This window comes from Phoxinus phoxinus, assembly GCF_949152265.1.
Source record: "Phoxinus phoxinus genome assembly, chromosome: 11".
Taxonomy (NCBI): Eukaryota; Metazoa; Chordata; class Actinopteri; order Cypriniformes; family Leuciscidae; genus Phoxinus; species Phoxinus phoxinus.
The window spans coordinates 10,760,902-10,780,297 of NC_136886.1; the positions used below are offsets into that span (position 1 = coordinate 10,760,902).

Below are 19,396 nucleotides of genomic sequence, written 5' to 3' on the forward strand. Positions count from 1 at the left end.
ACAGTGGTTCTTAACCAGGGGCCTCAGCAAACTTCCAAGATGACTAAAAAAGTATTCAGATTAATAAAATATAATTAATATTTTAAAATAATCAAACTATAATCTAAATTAAAATACTAAAAAAACAAAATCAGGACGTAAACTGAAATGTATTTCTAATATAAAAAAAATATTATGAATATAAAATATTTTAATTGAAAACATATAGTTCTTGAAACTTCTGAACTCCCAAAACAAATTGTGGTTAATTCATTTAATATATCAATACTCCCAGTTTTTGTTAATATATAAAGTCTGAAACCGAGCAGCTCTGTCATAATTACAATAGAAATAGGAAACAGCCAATATAGGGGAGCCTTTGAATATTGTGTTGGACAACAGGGGACCTTTTGAGTCAAAAAGGTTGCGATCCACTGTTCTAGAAATGATTTTGGCACTAATTTTAAGATTATAATCTTATGATACAACACAATAATACAATTCAAGGTAATATTAAGAAAGTTACAAACAGCTGGTGGAATTGATGCTCTTACCCACGTCACTCAACACTTTGATGCAGGCTTCCACGTTCCCCTTCTGACCTGGGAGCAGCCAGTTGCAGTGGTACACTCGGAAAACTCCCTGCAGCAGCTGCACAAACACTGGCTGCCGGGTCTGAGCCACAAACAGAGATGAATGTCACTCTTACAGATGGTCTAAATGATGCGGAGTTGTATTGGGCTGCTGGAAAACACTGTGTGTTACCTGCAAACTTGTGCTCTGGTCTGAGAATGGTGAGCTGAAAAAGGTGGTGACGATACTCATGATGGTCTCTGTAACGTAGCGCTCTAGAACTGTGTCAGCGTGCTTACGGTCACTCGTGTTATTGCACACCTACAAGAAGTCATGTTGAATGTGTGAGTATCAAGACCACGTTATGAGTATATCTTTGAGTGCCTAGTCTTACTCTGCAGATGTCCACCAGGAAATCATCAAAAAGTTTCCACATGTGATTGCTGGTGTAGATCTCCTTCATCTCAACCTCTGTATCCACATAGCAGTGATTCAGGAAGTTCACATAGGCCATCTTCACCTACATATAAAGTAATAGATTCACATCTTATGAAGTCACATAGATCTACAAATGACTTCTGTTATAATACAATAAAAGAAAGAAAAAACTTTTCAACTAAGTTCAACAAAGAGAAACACTTCTAGCCTTTTCCCCTGCCACACACACCTCAGGGATGCAGTCCTCATGTGTGACCACACGTACAATATCATCAAGGGGGAGCAGGGAGTTGCATTTGATCTCAGTGTAAACGTTCTTCCCTTCAGTGCACACAGCCAGCAACTCCACTAAGTGAATATGATACCTGCAAGAGTCAGAGAAAACAAATATAATACCGATGATGGCAAATATTTAGCAGGAAAAAGCTTACAAACTTTGTATGAGTTTGTAAAACATAAAAGACAGATAAGTGTATTTTATAAAAAAAATACTAGCTAAAGTGCAAATTATTATTATATTATTATATCATATTATATTATCATACTAACATTAGCATTTTTGTATAGCATTTTCGTTTTTAATGTAGTGTTTACAAATATGAATAAAGTGTAGACAAGGACATTAAGCAAAGGCGCCTCCTTACCTGAGTGCACTGCTCTCATCAAGTCGTTCCCTCTCAAGACGCATCATTTGGACCAATGATTGAAAAGATGCCCGGTCATTATAAAACACCAGCACATCCTCACCTGCTGTCACCAACTACACAAATACACACACATTTTTATTTCACAAAGAACAGTCTTCACTAGTTTGAAAAGTAGCAACGTGGGGCTTGTAGTTAAAAACGCTAATCTCAGAAATGGTTTGCCTGGCCCACAGACCTCAGCCATGACAATGTCTTGGCATTTCTTGATGAACTTGTTCTCAGCCTTGACGATGGTTTGCAGGAACTTGAGGTAGTGAACACTGCGGCCGTGCGTTTCGATGCAGTGCACAAAGTGCTGCACCACCCGCTCATTAATCTCACTACACAACTGGAAATTATTCATGAAGATATGCTGCATGGTCACTGCCTCCAGTATCTGGAAACAGAAGGACAAACAGAGGGACAGAGAACAGAGTGAAGAACAGCTGATGCACAGATGAAAATGTGTTTATTTGTGATTGCTCTCACCCCAGGGTTGAGGAACAGATTAATGTGTTTGTGTAGAAGTGTCTGGTTCTGTTGATTTCCAGCACAGAAGTTCTGAAGGAACTGATGGGCTAAAGTCATAATCTCCTGCATCTGAATATCCTCTCCCTAAAATTTCAACAAACACACATGTAACCATTTAAATCTACTTCAAGTGTTCAGTGATGAATGCTAACCCTTTCAGCTGCACAAAGGCTGACCCGCACCTTCTCGTAAGGAATCTGCAACAGTTCCAGGACCACACTGTGCGCTCCCATGTTCCTGAGGAGCCGCTGCTGCTGTTTCTTATTCTTCTTGCCAGAGATGCCCTCTAAGACACACAATTTGCTCAGCCTCAGCAGGATCTACACACACAAACATAACAATACTTTCAAACATAAAACTTACTTAAAAGAACATCCTACGAACTCTATAAACGAAAAACACACTGCACCTCTTTCACGACTCTGTAGTTTGAGCTGCTTGTACTCTCCACTTTGGGTTTGTCTGATCTACTTGAGTTGATGACAACCTATTAGAGGAGAAAAACTTTCATCATATAATTCACTAGGCTTTGAAAAAGATCAATTATGTTGCTTCGTTCGTTTTTTTATGGACAGATAATAATTGTAGCACGTCGTGACCTTGTGGTGAGCTTCAGTGTTGACCTCTCCAGGGTCCAGTCCAGAGTCCGACCCCTGTCTCTTATACACCCACAGCTCTGATTTCTCTACTATAGACCTCAGCTGGTCCAGATCTGACTTGATCTGTTTATAATTTTCCACATCCTGACTGGTCACCAGAAGCTGAACCTGGACAGGTACAACAGAAAATGTTCATTTATTACAATGGTATTATTCATCCGAAATACTGTGTGCTTTTCTATAAAAAATAAAAAGTTATTATTTTTACAAATATGAATCATCAAAGAGTGAAATAACTGAACTTAAACTGAACAAAAATAGTATATTTATCTATTACATTTATGTCTATTGTTATTAATGGGAAGAAGACTAAAAATACGATATGAATAACATAAGTTGGCCTTTCAACTTTATTTAAAAATGAGTGCTGTCAAATCGATTAATCGCGATTAATCGCATTTATAACTTAAAAGTTTTTGTTTACATAATATGTGTGTGTATTTACTGTATATATAAATATAATATATATTCACACAAACATTATGTAAACAAAAACGTTTATGTTAGATGCGATTAATTGATTTGACAGCACTATTAAAAAGGCATACATACACATGTCTATAAGGATATAAGAATGAATGAATGAATGAATGAATACCTGCTTAAAGGCCTGTAAAACCTCCTGGCGTTGGCTAAAGTGTCGGAAGAGGAGGTGAAGGGCTCGTGACACCAGTGGCGGATAGTCATGCATGGTCAGGTGCAGTAGGACCCTCAGAAACGTCCGGCCCCCATGATCATCAAGATCCAGTGGGGTGTTCTCTTCACTACAAACACAAACGCATACAGATTCACACACATACATAACACAAACATGAGACAAACTATCAATGAGCACAGCCTTCTCACCTTCCTCCAAAAATACCCTCCGCCTGCTCTTCAATGTGCTCAAAGTCCAGAGCGCCTAACAAAGACAGAAGTTATTCACACACCACTTTATCCATACCAGCTGATACTAACACAAACACACACTTGCTCATCTCACCTTGAACACTGGCAGAAGAGTCCTGGCTTACGGACGGCTCTGTTTGAGAGTTGCTCTCATCAAACTCTGTCTTAAAGATACAGAGCAGGCAGGAGATCCTGTAGTCCAACCGCACATTCAGAATGAACTACACAGAAGATGGAGAGTAAAAACAGCTATTTGTACTAATTTTGCATTTCCTAGACATTTAAGCTATTAACTTCTCAAATATTATATTATATGAAACATCACAATCCAATTGTTGGCTAGGGTGTGTTTTAACACCTGCAGGATCTCAATGATCTTGAGTTTGGTGTCCATCACAAGTATGTCCTGTTTCTGAGGTTCACTTTGGGCTTTAACTTCATCTCTATCGGGAGGGTTGTGGGAGGTGGCTGGCAGAAATCCCCCACCCCTCAACACCACCTGTGTCATCAGCTCTCCAACCCCATGGATGGACCGCATCACATTACTTCCTACAGGCACAAACAGGACACTTTCACATTAGAGCTTTTGTTGCTGACATTTTTTAGTTCATTTTAGTAGGACTTTAGTTTGTGTGCTTGGAGTGGACATAATCTACACAATAAAAACAAGTAACCTGCAACTGTTACTTCAAAGTTATTTCTATCTGATATAACCTTTAATTTAGTTTTGTTGGTGTGACTGAATGTATTTATATTAATTCAGTGATAAATATTAATTATTACATTATTATTATTATAATATATTATTTATATTTAAATAATATTTTAATATTACTATTAAATAGTATTAAATTACTAAAATATTTGAAGCCTCTAAGGGGACATGGTGGTGGAAAAAAATATGAGATGGGAGGAAGTTTCTCGGGGGAACGCAAAACATTTGTGAGAATGCAAATTTTTTCCTCACATCTAATTTTTTGCTTCACTATGTCCCTTTAGGGGCTCCGTTTGTTTCTGACCTTTGCCGGGTTCTCTATCCAGTTTGATGGGGAAGGGGTTGCTGATATGGACACAGTCCAGGATTGCCAACAGGATTTTGGTCAACCTCAGCAGATCACTGAAGTTATAGAAACCGAAATAGATCAGGTTTCTTGCCAGGTTCACCACCTATAGAAAGTGGAAAAGCATGTCAGAAAAGTGTCCCTGTTTTAAAAACTAAGGAACTAAGAACTAATATTTTATATATAATATACTTTTTTATTATATACTGTAGCATCTCTTTTAAATAAAATGCTGATTTCTGCAGCTGGAAGCAATGTTAACTGTGCCAGGAAAATTATGCATTTTATGGAGCAAGCTATAAGTCAAGTCAAGTAAGTCAAGTCACCTTTATTTATATAGCGCTTTTTACAATACAGATTGTTTCAAAGCAGCTTTACAGTGATAACAGGAAAATAATGCAATAAAGTTTGTTTCTAGATGAAAATAGCATCACAGTCCAGCTTAAGTAAGTTTAGTGATGGTTTATTTTTGTCGTAAAAAAAAAAAAATTGTATGTATATATATATATATATCCGCTCTGGAGAAAACCGTGATGTCATCGTCCAGCTCAGTTCTGTTCTCATATAATGGTGTCGATGCAGGCAGATCAATAATATTGTTGAATATTAAATTTAATTAAAATGATAAGAAGCCTAATACGATGGCAATGGCTTAACTTAAATACTCACAGTACCGCGTTATTTGTCGTCTGTTTAAACTAGATTGTGAGTGCATAGTGAATAAGATACATTGGGTAAATTTAATATATATTTTTTGTAAAAGACCTTTTTGTTTTTAATACCTCAAAAGTGAGCTTGTTTTTCTCCTTGTCTGAGAATGGGAAACTCTGGCAAACAACATCCCGCAGGTAATTCTCCACAAACTCCATTGTCAGAGAGAAGCGCTCCTTCACTTCATCACGAGATGTCCCATCATTATCATAACTGGTCAGAAACAGGCAAACATCTGGATGATAAACAAACCACTCACTAAAAGGGCTTCACCGTTTACTGTTTCTAAAGTGAACCACTTACTCATCAATGGCAATTTGTGAAGGGATTTCAGACCACAGCCGAGCATATTTGACAGGGGTGACCTGCTCCTGAGGGTCACGGTCTACATGCATGTGCAGCATCATGCGGCAGAATGAGGCTCTGAGGTCAAAGGGCAAGTCTTCGTCTGACATGCAGCGTAAGATCAGATCCACGTCCAGTTGTGCTGATATCTTATTAATGGCTAGGTACTGCCGATCCAGACACATCCGTGCAAACAAATTCAGCTGATACCTGACGGAGAAATGTTATCATTTTATTTCTGTGTATCTTTCCTTTCATGAAATGTTCATGTAAATGTAGGTGTGTGTGCGTGCCTGTAATAATTGATAACTTCATGGTCCTCTGTATGTCCCTCTTTGGCGTCCTGTGCAAGCTCTCTGATGCTCTTACTCTTCACCTCTCCTCTACCGTCCTTCCAGAACAACCATACCTCTTCTTCATCCTCCTCTTCCTCTTCTGCGCTCTCACCAAGCACTGGTCCTGCCACCTCAAACCGTGATAACACAAGTCTGGCACACAAACACACATTCGTTCAATACCACATCCACAGACCTCTATGCCTGTGGACCACACAAGCAAACTATTTTTAATTCCTCATGAACTTTCAACACACTTTCTGGTTTGATTCAGTGTAGATGAGAATAATGGCACAACATGTTCGATATTGCGCTAGCTGAATTATATGAGCTGTTTTAGCTGTTCTGCAACACTACCATTAAATGCATTCTAGCTCAATAAAAGTCTTAATTTCTGATTTCAAAACAATCTTACTGACTCCAAACTTTTGAACAGTAGTGTATATTGTTCTAAACATGCACATAGGAAAATAGTCAGTGTAGGTGTTGTACTTTGTTTCGATGAGGATGTCTGCATTTGCTGGGTCCAGCACAGCATTACAGATGAGTTCTTGAGTGACAGGGATGGATTTATTCATTGACACACATAGATCTGATAAGTAGTCCAGAAATCTAGAGAAACAGGGACACAACTTCATTCAGGATAAGACACAAAACTATTACAATAATAGTTCAAATCATTTAACCATTAAGAACAATCTAAAGACACAACTTACTACACTACTTTAAAACATCTATTTCACTTTAGCTTAAACCGCCAACATCTCTGTACTGGATTGTACTTAAGATGAATCACTTACATCATAAAATTTCTTGTGTTTGTTGCTTTAGAACGTTGGTCCTGGAGGGCCACTGTCCTGCAGAGTTTAGTCCCAACCCTAATCAAACACACCTGAACAAGCTAATCAATGTCTTCAGGTTCACTAAGGCTACAATCAGGTGAGTTTCTTTCAGGGTTGGAGCTAAACTCTGCAGGACAGCGGCCCTCCTGGACCAACGTTCCCCACCCCTGCTTCAGATGAAAGGGTACGCTAAATGAATACATGTAAATGACCAAGAACATTTATGCAGATCTATTTTCGCACACCTGGGCTCTCTGTTCTTGCGGACCAGGCTGACGAAGGTGTCTATCTCAGCTGCAGTGATGTGTTTCTCCAGAAGCTTCCTGTTGTTGTGGAGCAGGGCTGTGATAGTGTCTTCAGCAAGCACATCATATCCTATCTGCTTCTGCATGAAGCGGAACTGCTTTGCTATGTACTCCTAAACACAAATAATGAGAGAAAGAGGACATTTTTGCATTTAGTACAATAGTACAAGGGGTTGCAAGTGAATTTTGTAATTGCAGTAGTGTAATTTTGTTTGCATTTATTTTGTTTCACAGTATTTTAACCTGATTTTTGCGATAGTCCTGCTGCGAGTGACGTAGGACCCTGTAGCAGAGCCGACAGATGTGACGAAAAGGTGCGTGCCGTTGGTCCGCAAGCTCTTCAAGTCGCAGCATAGGGCCATCCCCACTGTCAGTGAATGGGGCCTGCAGCAGCTTGAATATCTTAATTGAAAGGTCATTGAAAAGAAATGTTAGTGAGATGTTTTAAAACTGAACCCTATAAGAGAGGCAATATGTACCTGTTTGAGTATGTTCTGCTCTCTCATGAGTTTCTGACGCTCTCTGTTGGGTTTGTTGACTGTGATCTCCAGCACATCCTGAGCACTGCTGGGAATGTCCACCACAAAATACACCAGATCCTCCAATAGCTTTGTCACTGACCTGTGTGTGAGAGCATTTTTTTATTTTTTTAAGTGTGAGCAGTTTAACAAAAAAGATGGTTTGGCTTAAAAAAAACATAAGATTGTCAGAAAGACGGTAAGATGGACGGACGGATGGATAATTTAAGGATAAATTAATAAACAGACTAATGGATGCATGGATGGATGGATGAAGAAAGAAATAATAAAAGATCTAAAGAAAGATGGATATAAAATTGGATTGGAAAGTCAAATGCACAGATTAATGAATGGATGAACTATTGGATTACTGCATGGTTGAAGGAAAGAAGGACAGTCAGACAAATGGATGGACAGATGGATAGATGATGGTAAGATACAATAGTTAAAGGATAGATTCTGGACAGACAGATGGATGAATGGACAAATAGACAGACGGACGGACAGACAGACAGACGGACGGATGGATGGATGAAGGGAGGAAGGAAGGAAGAAAGAACAAAAAGATGGGAAGATGGATGGAAAAATATATTTAAAGGACAGATGGATGAAGGATAAATGAAAAGATGAATAAATGGTTGAAGAAAGGATGGAAGGACAGAGACAGACAGATGATGAATGAATGGATGGATGGATGGATGAATGGGTGGTTGAAGGATAGACAGAATGGATGAATGAATGAATGGATAGATGGATGGATGGATGGAAAGATGAAATAGTTGAAAGAAGGATGGACAGACAGATGAATGGATCAATGGATGGATGAAGAAAGAAAACAGAGGGTAGAGGATGGGTGAATGGAAAAAGGTCAAATGGACAGATGGATGGATGGATGAAAAGATGAATAAATTATTGAAGATTGATAGATAGAAGGACGGAAGGACTGATTGACGGACACATGGATGAATAGATGAATGTAACCTTTACCTCCTCTCATTTTGGGTGATAGTGCCCTTCTCCAGTTTGGCTGCGATGGAAGCTAAGACTTTACTAGCATCATTAGCAAAATCCAGATCCCGAACTTCAGCCGGAGACACTGGCACTATGGCAAAAGCCTCTTTATCTTCCTTCAGAGGAGACGTTCCTATCTGAGACACAAATACAGAGTGAAGGAGACACACTTCAGAGAATCCATAAACCAAAGTTACAGTCATACATAGACAGAAGCTGACTCACTCTGAGCATGACTGGTTTCTCTTCCTCTTTATCTATTGGCTGGTTGGTGCTGTGGACCCACGTATTGGTGCAGAGATGCCTGAGCCTCACATATGAGTTTCTGACAGGCACAATCCAAAATACAACAAGTTTAATATGAGTGTAATTAATCAGAAGATGTCACAAGAAGTCACAATCTCGCTGTACCTCGGCACGAGCGAGTCTCCGCCTCTCAGAGTGGTGGGGTCAAGCTCAAAGATTGACGAAATGTCATTACCATCAGGAACAGACACCAGTGTATACAAAACCTTATCCTGAGGGTTACGTACACGTGCCCGGATAATTTCTGGCTCCGAATCCAGCTGAGAGAGAAACAATCGATCAACTGTGACTGTACATTCAAGATGACAGTCTGCTTTGTCTCAACTAATGTGTGTTGAAATGAGTGCACTATGGTAAAGAGACCCTCAAATTGCTCATACTATGAATTCAGAAGCTCAGAAGATGAAAGGGGAAAAACACAGACACACACAGTCACACACGCTCTCAAGCACACACTCACAGAGGAACGGGACTCCAGGTATTCTTCTTCATAGTCTGGATTTACCTGATCACAATAAGGTGAGAATAATTAGATAAATGTCGCAAGTCACCTTCTCTACTCTTTCTATCATCAAGCTCTCGAACTACACACTCTTTGATTCATTTGCATGTGTGTATATGTGGGAACTCTTATTCCAGGTAACATATCGGTCTAACCTCTGCAGCAAGGTAATGGCCGGTGGCCAAGTGTTTGAACCTAAAGAGGCTGTTCCAGTAGCCGGCTCCGCCTCTGCAGGGATCATGCTGAACCACCTGAAAAGTATGCAAACATCTGTTTAGATTCCCAAACCAACAATCACACTCACAAACACAACTGGTCAACTTCACAAAGCTAAGTCCTTAACTTACCTCTACCTCCCAGAGTGCCTTGCTACTAGTGGCGGAGGTTGCAGACTGGCGCCCGGTGGTACGCAAAAAGACATACTGCTTTTTTCTGTGTTCATCACACGTCAGAAACTTCTCCTGCTCCGCATGAAAAAGCCTCACCACGTCACCCTGATAACATGCATTTCATTAAAAGGCCATTAAAACGCAAGAAAGTTACATATAACTCCTTTAAAAGTAAGTAAATGTAAATTGTGTGCATCATGTTTGTGTATGAAACATACTCCTTTCAAGACAACCTCCTGGTTGTCACTCCATTTCATGAAGAGAACGATTTTCCAACTGGTGGTGCAGTTCACTGAATTCACCTGAGAGAGAAAAAGACAATGGAATAGACCAGTGGTTCTCAACCTGGCAACAGGGGCCCACTATGGGACTAAATTGTTTTAAAAATAAGACAATATAGCATTAAATTAAACGAAAACAACTAAAACTCAAGATATTTTTTTTATTTTAATACAGCCTCATCAGCTGTTTTTTCTTTGAATAACCATGGTTCCCAATGTCTTAAATGAGGTAGCCTAATTTTGAAAGGGTTATTTCTAGATATTTTTGAGGACAATTATTTTTTCTATATATTTTCCATTTCATTTTCATTTTATTTAAAGGTTTAGTAATTTTTTTTATTTCTTTTTACTATATGTCTATATATTTAACTTTAATATCCCTGGAAGAAAGGCTATGGGCCAGATTTACTAAAGAGTGGAAAGTTCTGCATCATGTGGTCTACTGACGACGCGCAAATTAAAGAACACAGACGCACCTGGATCAATCCCATGATGACTAAATCAATCTATCAAGTCAGCACAAATTAGCATCTAATTTAAGATTTAAGCTTTTTTGGGGGGCGTTAAATAATGCCGCAAATACCAGTAAATTGACTAGCTAAACCTTAGTAAATCACTTTGCATGATTCATTTCAATTCTCTCCTCCCATAAATGTTGCATCTAAAAGGGAAACTCATATAAATGCATATGCATTAAAATTAAAATAAAAAAATCTTATTCCCAAGAGTTAAGACACTTTTGTCCAAAAATTAATTAAAGATTCAAACCATTTGTTTTATTTTTAAAATAACCTGATGTCTCTGACTGAATTAAACGCCAACCTGAATTCAACTGAGGTCATGTGACATTGTTTTTGTGATGCTGTCAAAATACAGTTTGAAATATTTATCACTTGCAAACTACTTTAAAAAACTCTAGGCCGTATGCAGTACACTAGAATTCCTTTTTTAACATAGCCAGAGAGAGGGAAAAGAGAAAGATATGGCAAATCCCTGAACTACTAGTAATATCTGAACTAACTCTCTCTCTCTGTGTGTGTGTGTGTGTGTGCGTGTGCGTGTGAGTGTGTGTGTGTTTTACTTCATTGCATCCTGGATTATCCACAAGCTGATGGCTACTGGCATGCAGCGGCTGTCCAGCGTTGACAGGGTTTAACACAACCTTATCGCCAATGACCACCTGAATCACACATTAACAGACATAAAACATTACAAGTGGAACTCTGATGTGTGTTTATGTAAGTGCAAGAACTAGAAATACACAACAAATCAAATAATCAGAGTTGATGACATACTCACATTGTCTCCTATAGAGCGGAGCTTGTAGAAGGGCTGGATATAGAACCACGAGCCTTCATTCCCTGCAGCGTCCAGCGTCACACGCATGGCGTTCTTCTCAAGAAGAGCCGGTAAGCGCTTATTTACTGTCAGATACTTATTACTCTTCAGATGGAGAAGCTGCAAATAGACGTGAACAGATACACAATTTATTTGACTGCTAAATATTAATCTTTTCTACATTAAAGTGTTTATAAATGTCCTGTATTATATATACAATTGAAATATTACCGGAAGTAATATTTGCGCTCATGTGTAAATGAAAGATTTACCTGGATGACATTGCCATACTGAATGACTGTTCCTAGAAGCTTTTTGTTCTCAGAGTCATTTTGTTTCTTCTCTAAATCAGCAGCATGCTAAACAAAACACATAAGAAAAAAAAATGAGAGAGGGAAAAAACTGCAAATGCAATACACATGAGAACCAAAGAACCATGTGACAAGAGCACATTCCGTTTGTACAGCTCTTCAGAACAGTAGGAACTGAGATTCAGAGAAGTTGATAAATATACTGTCTCCAAAAAAGAAGCTGTTGGGTAGCAAACAAACTGTGCTCTTTTTAATGACATGTCTTGTAACATTGTTCAGATGGCCCACAGAGCATTCTTCACAATCAGTTTCATTTACAAGCACATCTTTTTTTATTGTTAGCAACTTTTCTACATTCTGTGTATGTATAAGGTCATAAGCAGAGCGTGAACACACTACAGGGTGAAGCTATGAAGTCTAGGAGGTCGAGGTGTGTGTCTCCATGGCTTCCTTTCTTTGGATAAAAGATTGAATGTGCTATTTACTTACAAATGCAATCCAATCAAATACCACTACTCACAGCATTTTGAAAATTAAGCTACTCAAGAGCAAGTATGAATATACCTAATACTAAAGGTTTGAATGAAATATGAGATATTGAAGTTATTTGTAAAGGAATGTTTTACATTCTCGGATGAACTTGTTTCTAATGCTACCATAATCTAAGGAATAAGAATTCATCCAATAAATTTGCTTTAAAAATGTAAAATCATCAATGAAATTAGGACTTTGAGAATAAAGATGAAGTTGCCACTGCTTCTAGAATCAGCTTTCATTTCTTAATAGTAAATAAGGATTAGAGCTTGAGTTTTGGCTGGTTAGTTTATAATTTGATTATATTTTATATAGTAGACGTTTACCAGTTCACCAAATTTGGAGTCAACTTTTTTCCTAGCCATTTTCCTCTCTCTGGTGCCAGGCTCCTCCAATCAGTTTGTCTGGTTAAACATTTTTTCCTTTTACAATAATCCAATTTGATAATGATATGTCACAATACAGAAGAAAATATCTTTGTTCCTTGTTTCATCGTGACTTTAAAATCGCAGTTCAGGGTAGTCATTATTGAAGGGTTAGAGACTGTGTATGTTTTTGTGGTGCCATCAGCCAATCATTTGAGGTGTGGATAGTGGATACTAATTCTAGACCAGCAATTATGTGCAGCGTTATTCCAAGAAAGCGATTGTAATTCCCTATATCAATATAAACAAACAGATCATGTCCGTGGCCAGGGGAAGACTAAGCTTCACACTCACATGGAGTTTGTTGAGCAGAACAGTATCTGTGGTGCTGTTTCCTCCAGGTTTGGCAGCTTTCCAGAACTGTTTCTGTGCCGAGTATCTGTTCATGGGACACAGTCTGAACAGACAGTCTACAGAGAGAGAAAGAAAGAGAGAGCACACATTTCATCCCAGCCACAGACAAGCAGAACACAAGCATCACTCATAACTCCTGTAAGCACATACACAATCACACTGTGTTTAGACACACACGCACAGCTTTCAAAACCTGCTGATGGGATGACAAGGTGATCATAAATGGTAAGGAAGAAAATCAGTATGAAAATCAATATGTAAATTGTGTGTCTGTGTGGTTTACAAGTGCAAAACTGTTAAAACGGTTATTCCCTCACATAATCAGATGCAAAAAAAAATCCTTTAAAAAAAACCTTTTTAATAGACCTTAATTAAATAATGAAGGTAAATTCAGAAGCACATAATATGAGAGAAAACAGACACAGACTGTCTTTCAAAAGTGATAAGAAAAGAGCTATTCAGATATTAAAGTGAAAATGCACTTCTTTTCAGCAGAACTTCAGTCTTACCAAATAAGGAGAGAGGGGGAGCCAGAGATAGAGAGAGAGAGACAGACTGAGAGAGAGAGAGAGAGAGAGAGAGAGAGAGAGAATCTGGTCTCTGTTTCTAGTTTCTAGATTGGGCTGATAAAACACCAAAAAGCTCTAGGGTCATTGGAGGAATGTAGAACACACACTTGTATAAAAACAAGAGTGTTTAAAAGTGTCCAATTACAAAAAAAGGAGATGGATTTCTAGATTTTCCCTGAGATTAAAGTTGATGCTACAATGCTAAGGTGTTATGGGTGGTTGCCAGGGTGTTGCTTTACTGGTCCTAAGCTTAAAGATTACACACACCAATCCCCTATGAAATAGCTCGGGTCCCTCCCTCAGTGCCAGTCGATTGTACTATTTTGCTTATTTATCATCTGCCAAATGAAATTGTAAGTTTAATAATTTGGAAATCAATGCATACCCAAACAAAATAAGCATACTGTATTCATAAAATAATAGCAATAGAAAATAAACCCATCACATGCTTCCATTTTGCTTTGGTGTGTGTTTACATTTGAAGGAAATAGTACGCATTCCTCTCTGCTGGGGCCCACTGACCATCAGACAATTATCTCTCCTTTTCTTCCTCCCTTCATCACAGACTCAAGCACACTGTGCAGGGATTATTTATCAGCAGGGTTGAGTTATTGAGACATATGTGTTTGATAGAGAAGTATATAAATGTTAAAGGGGTAGTTCCTCATGTTATTTATATACTACTGTTCAAAGGTTTGGGATCAGTAAGATTTTTTTTTTTTTAAATGCTTACATTTATTCAGCAAAGAAGCATTACATTGATCAAGTCACAATAAAAACATTAAAAAAGTTACAAAAGATTTTTTAATTCAAATAGAATGTTGTTCATTTGAACTTCTATTTATCGAGGAATCCTGAGAAATGTGTTCCACAATTTCCACAACAATATTAAGCAAGCAGCACTTGAACTTTTCAACATTGATAATAAGAAATGTTTCATGAGCACCAAATCAGCATATTAGAATGATTTCTGAAGGATCATGTGACACTGAAGACTCAGTGTTGAAAACTCAGCTTTGCCATCACAGGAATTAATTACATTTTAAACTTTAATTACAAAACAGTTATTTAAAATTGTAATAGCATTTTTTTTTATCATTAAAATGTTCTACATTTTTAATCATATTCATTTTGAGCATAACAGACTTCTTTTAAAATATTTTTTCAATCTTTCTGACCCCAAACTTTTTAACAGTAGTGTATCTCAGAAGCACATTCTAGTATTTACCTAAGCTTTGTTCACATAGGTTACAAGAACCAATGGTGGTTGGCGTCTCTAAAGTTAAAAATGGCTTGTTTCTTGATCTGCCAAGTTTAAATATGCACAAGTGAGAATAAAATTTAAGAGCTGTGATGGAGGGAAAGATTAACAAAGAATAACATACATTTCAAATTTCTATCATATGCTTTTAGAAGATTTAAAAGACTTTGTAAAATGTACTACTTTGATACTTTTATGCTAGTTTTTTGTCATTTTCTATGGTTTTGTTGTGTGGAAGAGCAGTGTGAACTTCCTTCAAATCTTGGGTTGCACATAAAATATAAAATCATGTGTTTTGAACAACATGAATAAATCATGAGAGGAATTATATTTTAGGTATAAAAAGATATTCAAACTCTTCCTTTAACATTCAGTAGCCAACTAGTGATGGAAACCAGTACACACCGATGTAAAAATGTACTTATATACACGCACCCCTACTGGTGACGTAGCTTCTCGGTGTCACCAGCAGATGCATTTTGAGTGATGTGAGTTTAGAGGGCAGTCGGCCTCAACAACACACAATCTTGTGTGAAGCCTTTGAAGTACCATCATTTATCAAGTCCTTTAACTGAGTAGATCTGTGCTTTCTGTGTTGGTAACAATTTCCACAGCAAAGTAAACGTAGACAGACTGTTCTACACAGATTTATGCGGTCAAAGATTTGATTGACAATAATAACTACAAGTTTTGGAAGACAATGCTATAATAATTCCTAAGAATGAAGGATGACATGCTAAATTAAGTGGTTTTCATGGAAATGACTAACTTTTCTCTAGGGTACATCATCTGACCTTTGACTTCAAAGTCCAATTTAAGTAACTGAACTTCCAGTCTTAACTGAAAATAAACCAGCGTAACATCCACATCCACACACATTTACTTAGCTATCTAAATGGGGACACTCAATAGACATAAAGGTTTTTGGCGATTTGGTCAGGTTTTGGTCACTTCTGGGTACAGATTGGTCTCCAAAATATAGTTATATAGTATATAAGTAGGCACACACACACACACACACACACACACACACACACACACACACACACACACACACACACACACACACACACACACACAAACTCACCCCTGAACTTCTTGGGTGGGTTGTTCAAGTCCCCTGCATCTGGTTGAACAACACATCGGTCGTCAACCAACCTGAAACCAATGAGAGTGTTAATCTGTAGAAGTTAATTTGGGTTTGTCTGAACATCTGTGTGTTTTTGCATGAGTAAATAATGGTGTGCATTTGTAAGTGTGCATCTGTATTTAGCCTTTTTTGGCCCAAAGTAGCAGCTTACTGGACATAATCCAAATTCCAAGACCAGTCAGCCAAAAACACACACACACACACACACACACACACACAAGGTTAAACTGCTGTGCTGACAGCTGGTTATTCTTAACTAAACATTAAAGATTAGCATTCAACCGCAGCAAACTTCATGCAGTCTTGATCTTCAAACGGTTAGATTGCCTAAATGTGCAAAATCTTTCATTAGCTCATTAACTCATCCTCATGTCATTCCAAACCTGTTTTACTTTTGTTTCTTCGGAGGAACACAAAAAAATAGGACTTTTTGCATGAGTTGCTTTTTCCCATGCAATTACAATTAACAGATGCTTTAAAAAAGAATGCAAAAACAAGTCTAGTTAATCATTCGCTTGTTAATCATTTATTTGCTGTAATAATTACTCTTGGAACAAAAATGTCCTGCTCATCATAATATTCACTGATCTGCTTTCAATTCACATGTGATTTTAAGCATTCCATAATATCATAACGCAGTGTCAATCAACTCACCCCAGAGTGCTTATGAAGCCACTGGTAGAGCCTTCAGCATAAAGGGAGCACACGTCCCCAATGTGTAGGAAACTTGACATTTTATCCACCATGGCAACCACTCCACCACCTACAGAGGTCAGAGGTCAAAGAGTCATGACTGTGTACAGATTTATCATTAAGCAAACAACCCAAACAGGAGCTCTAACCATAAAAAGAATTTACACAGGTTTACACATTTAAAGCAACACATATATGATGTGTGGTTAGAAGTGTCTTTTTCATACAGTACAAAATACAAAAACAAAACAGTTTCAAATAGAACATACAAATTGTATAGGTCTGCAGAGCTCTTTAAACAGAATGTTTCCACAAAAACAAAAGTAGAATATTCATGTCTAAACCAATTTGATGTCTTCAAAGACAACACAATTTGATTAAAACCACAAGTGGCCCACTGCATGAACTAAATAACAACATGTGATCATTGGGTAACCCATGATGTGAAGAAAGACAAACAAGCTGAGGACTCTAAAACTGATGATTACAGGACTTTTTTATTTATTTATAATTACAGTCTAAGCTGAATCCATCCTAAATATACATTACAACACAATGCATAGGCCTTTTCACATTCTCAGTTCAAATTTAATGCATCACAAAATCTCCTTCCTCCACTGAGTTTCGATAACAAGAAGCTGCAAATTACAAGTTGGCAAGTTATTTATTAACTTAACTGACTAAACACTTATTCCAAGCCCAGTGCATTGGTATACCATACTAAAAATACACATCCAGGCAGGGTCAAATTTACAACTAACAAAACATGCAAAGTTAAATCTTAATGCATATATAAATACAAAATACAACAGGAAGACAAAAATGCATTCAAATTTCAAACTGCTCTTCTAAAGTGCTAAATTAAAATTAAAATAAGCTGAAAGTATTGTCAAAAAATAAAACAATACTTCATAAATAGCTGCCATAATATATATATAGGCCTATATATATTTTAATTTTGATTAAAGATTACAATAATTGATTTCATGCTGACTTTAAATACTATACACTTTAAAATATTGTGGTTTAATCAACATATTAGGATATGGGGACATGGAAATGTAGCCTACACTGTAAAAAAAGATTAGTTGACTCAACTTAACTAAGTCAAGTCATCTTGTTGCTTTGACGGAGTTAATTTGAGTCAACTTATAGTGTCAAGTTTATTACACTTCAAAACACGAATTGATGCATAAACTTGACACTTTAAGTTGACTCACATTAACTCAGTCAAAGCAACAAGATGACTTGACTTAGTTAAGATGAGTCAACTCATCTTTTTTTACATAAAATAATAAATAAACCAAATGATATGAAATAGGTATACTGTACGACAATAAGAAACTAGGGTTGAGGGCATAGTGAGTGTAACAGTTCCATTTGACGCCTGTATCATCACCAGACTCTTCCTGTAACTACTAGATTTGATTAACAAATGATTAGACAAGCAAACCGTAAATATGCAGAGAGAGAGAGAGAGAGAGAGAGAGAGAGAGAGAGAGAGAGAGAGAGAGAGAGAGAGAGTGCGGAGGAGGGATTTGCATGTGAATACTTTTCCCTCTAACTGCAAAGCATAAAGCATCTTATTTTACATGAAAACTACATGCTAGTTTTGCATATTGCGTTTATTACAGCTTCGTCTGATGCTGTTGTAAAACACAGAATGCAGATTCTGTTTCATCTGTTGAACATCGGATCGTCCGTCTTGAAAACAGAAACTAACGACTAATTTTTCTATGCATGTCAACAATGTCAAAACGAAATAAAAAGACAGAAATCCGACTAAGCATGGGCACATACCTCTATCCAGCAAACGCATTTATGAAAAGCAGAGTTTTTTAAGAATGCGTGCCCAAAATGCGATTAAACTAACGGCATCATAACATTGTTTTGGACTGTTGCGTTAAACAGTAACGTTATATATATTTAAAAAAAATACCGGCTTAACTGACACTGTGTCTTCCTCGATGAGTTTGTATCTTTTTTTTCTCATCCGTGAGTTTCTCATGGCAGTTTTTCTAACCTAGGGGCGGGTTCAACGGGGCGCGCGCGATGCTCTCCCGCAGATAAGATAAATATTTAATAAAGCATCATTCCTGAACAAAACTCTTATAAGTCCGTTTATTCTTGCTTAGCCTAGATCTCACCTCTCTCAAACGAAGTTGGAGCAAACGTGTCCGCTGTTTCCCCCCCAAAGTTGCGTCCTCTGTTTGAGAAAGTTATTATCCCGACTCTTCATAGAGTCCAGCACAGCGGTCCATCGCCCCGATGTTCGTCTCTTTTCGGCTTGCCGAGTGACTCTGTAAACGGTGGAGTGCGATGGGTTTCTGGGAAATTGTGTTCCAGCGGTGCCACGCCACGGTTATTTCAATGAACTGCGGCATTCAAGAACTACAAGACC

General features: G+C 37.7%; 1 protein-coding gene across 4 annotated transcripts in view; it reads right to left on the reverse strand.

Moving 5' to 3' along the window:
- The window catches only part of itpr1a (inositol 1,4,5-trisphosphate receptor, type 1a), a 31,058-nt gene extending 11,789 nt beyond the window's left edge, over positions 1 to 19,269 (reverse strand). For 2 of the 4 annotated variants that reach the window (XM_079629384.1, XM_079629382.1), the window contains exons 1-36: positions 19,143 to 19,269; positions 16,957 to 17,065; positions 16,240 to 16,310; positions 13,263 to 13,378; positions 11,971 to 12,057; positions 11,660 to 11,818; positions 11,442 to 11,540; positions 10,298 to 10,381; positions 10,038 to 10,184; positions 9,846 to 9,941; positions 9,649 to 9,693; positions 9,294 to 9,448; positions 9,108 to 9,207; positions 8,859 to 9,019; positions 7,833 to 7,974; positions 7,597 to 7,755; positions 7,294 to 7,466; positions 6,699 to 6,818; positions 6,165 to 6,359; positions 5,830 to 6,081; positions 5,598 to 5,739; positions 4,774 to 4,921; positions 4,113 to 4,303; positions 3,849 to 3,975; positions 3,713 to 3,767; positions 3,465 to 3,630; positions 2,807 to 2,974; positions 2,617 to 2,694; positions 2,390 to 2,527; positions 2,166 to 2,291; positions 1,873 to 2,073; positions 1,635 to 1,750; positions 1,220 to 1,355; positions 947 to 1,072; positions 745 to 873; positions 534 to 654 (exon numbers count right to left, since the gene is read on the reverse strand). In XM_079629384.1, coding sequence (XP_079485510.1) covers positions 534 to 654; positions 745 to 873; positions 947 to 1,072; positions 1,220 to 1,355; positions 1,635 to 1,750; positions 1,873 to 2,073; positions 2,166 to 2,291; positions 2,390 to 2,527; positions 2,617 to 2,694; positions 2,807 to 2,974; positions 3,465 to 3,630; positions 3,713 to 3,767; positions 3,849 to 3,975; positions 4,113 to 4,303; positions 4,774 to 4,921; positions 5,598 to 5,739; positions 5,830 to 6,081; positions 6,165 to 6,359; positions 6,699 to 6,818; positions 7,294 to 7,466; positions 7,597 to 7,755; positions 7,833 to 7,974; positions 8,859 to 9,019; positions 9,108 to 9,207; positions 9,294 to 9,448; positions 9,649 to 9,693; positions 9,846 to 9,941; positions 10,038 to 10,184; positions 10,298 to 10,381; positions 11,442 to 11,540; positions 11,660 to 11,818; positions 11,971 to 12,057; positions 13,263 to 13,378; positions 16,240 to 16,310; positions 16,957 to 17,048 — 4,621 coding nt within the window. In that variant the 5' untranslated portion in view covers positions 17,049 to 17,065; positions 19,143 to 19,269. The remainder of the gene's footprint in view (positions 1 to 533; positions 655 to 744; positions 874 to 946; positions 1,073 to 1,219; positions 1,356 to 1,634; positions 1,751 to 1,872; positions 2,074 to 2,165; positions 2,292 to 2,389; positions 2,528 to 2,616; positions 2,695 to 2,806; positions 2,975 to 3,464; positions 3,631 to 3,712; positions 3,768 to 3,848; positions 3,976 to 4,112; positions 4,304 to 4,773; positions 4,922 to 5,597; positions 5,740 to 5,829; positions 6,082 to 6,164; positions 6,360 to 6,698; positions 6,819 to 7,293; positions 7,467 to 7,596; positions 7,756 to 7,832; positions 7,975 to 8,858; positions 9,020 to 9,107; positions 9,208 to 9,293; positions 9,449 to 9,648; positions 9,694 to 9,845; positions 9,942 to 10,037; positions 10,185 to 10,297; positions 10,382 to 11,441; positions 11,541 to 11,659; positions 11,819 to 11,970; positions 12,058 to 13,262; positions 13,379 to 16,239; positions 16,311 to 16,956; positions 17,066 to 19,142) is intronic. The other 2 variants (XM_079629385.1, XM_079629383.1) reach the window with 1 other exon arrangement.
- Between the last annotated feature and the right edge of the window lie 127 nt (positions 19,270 to 19,396).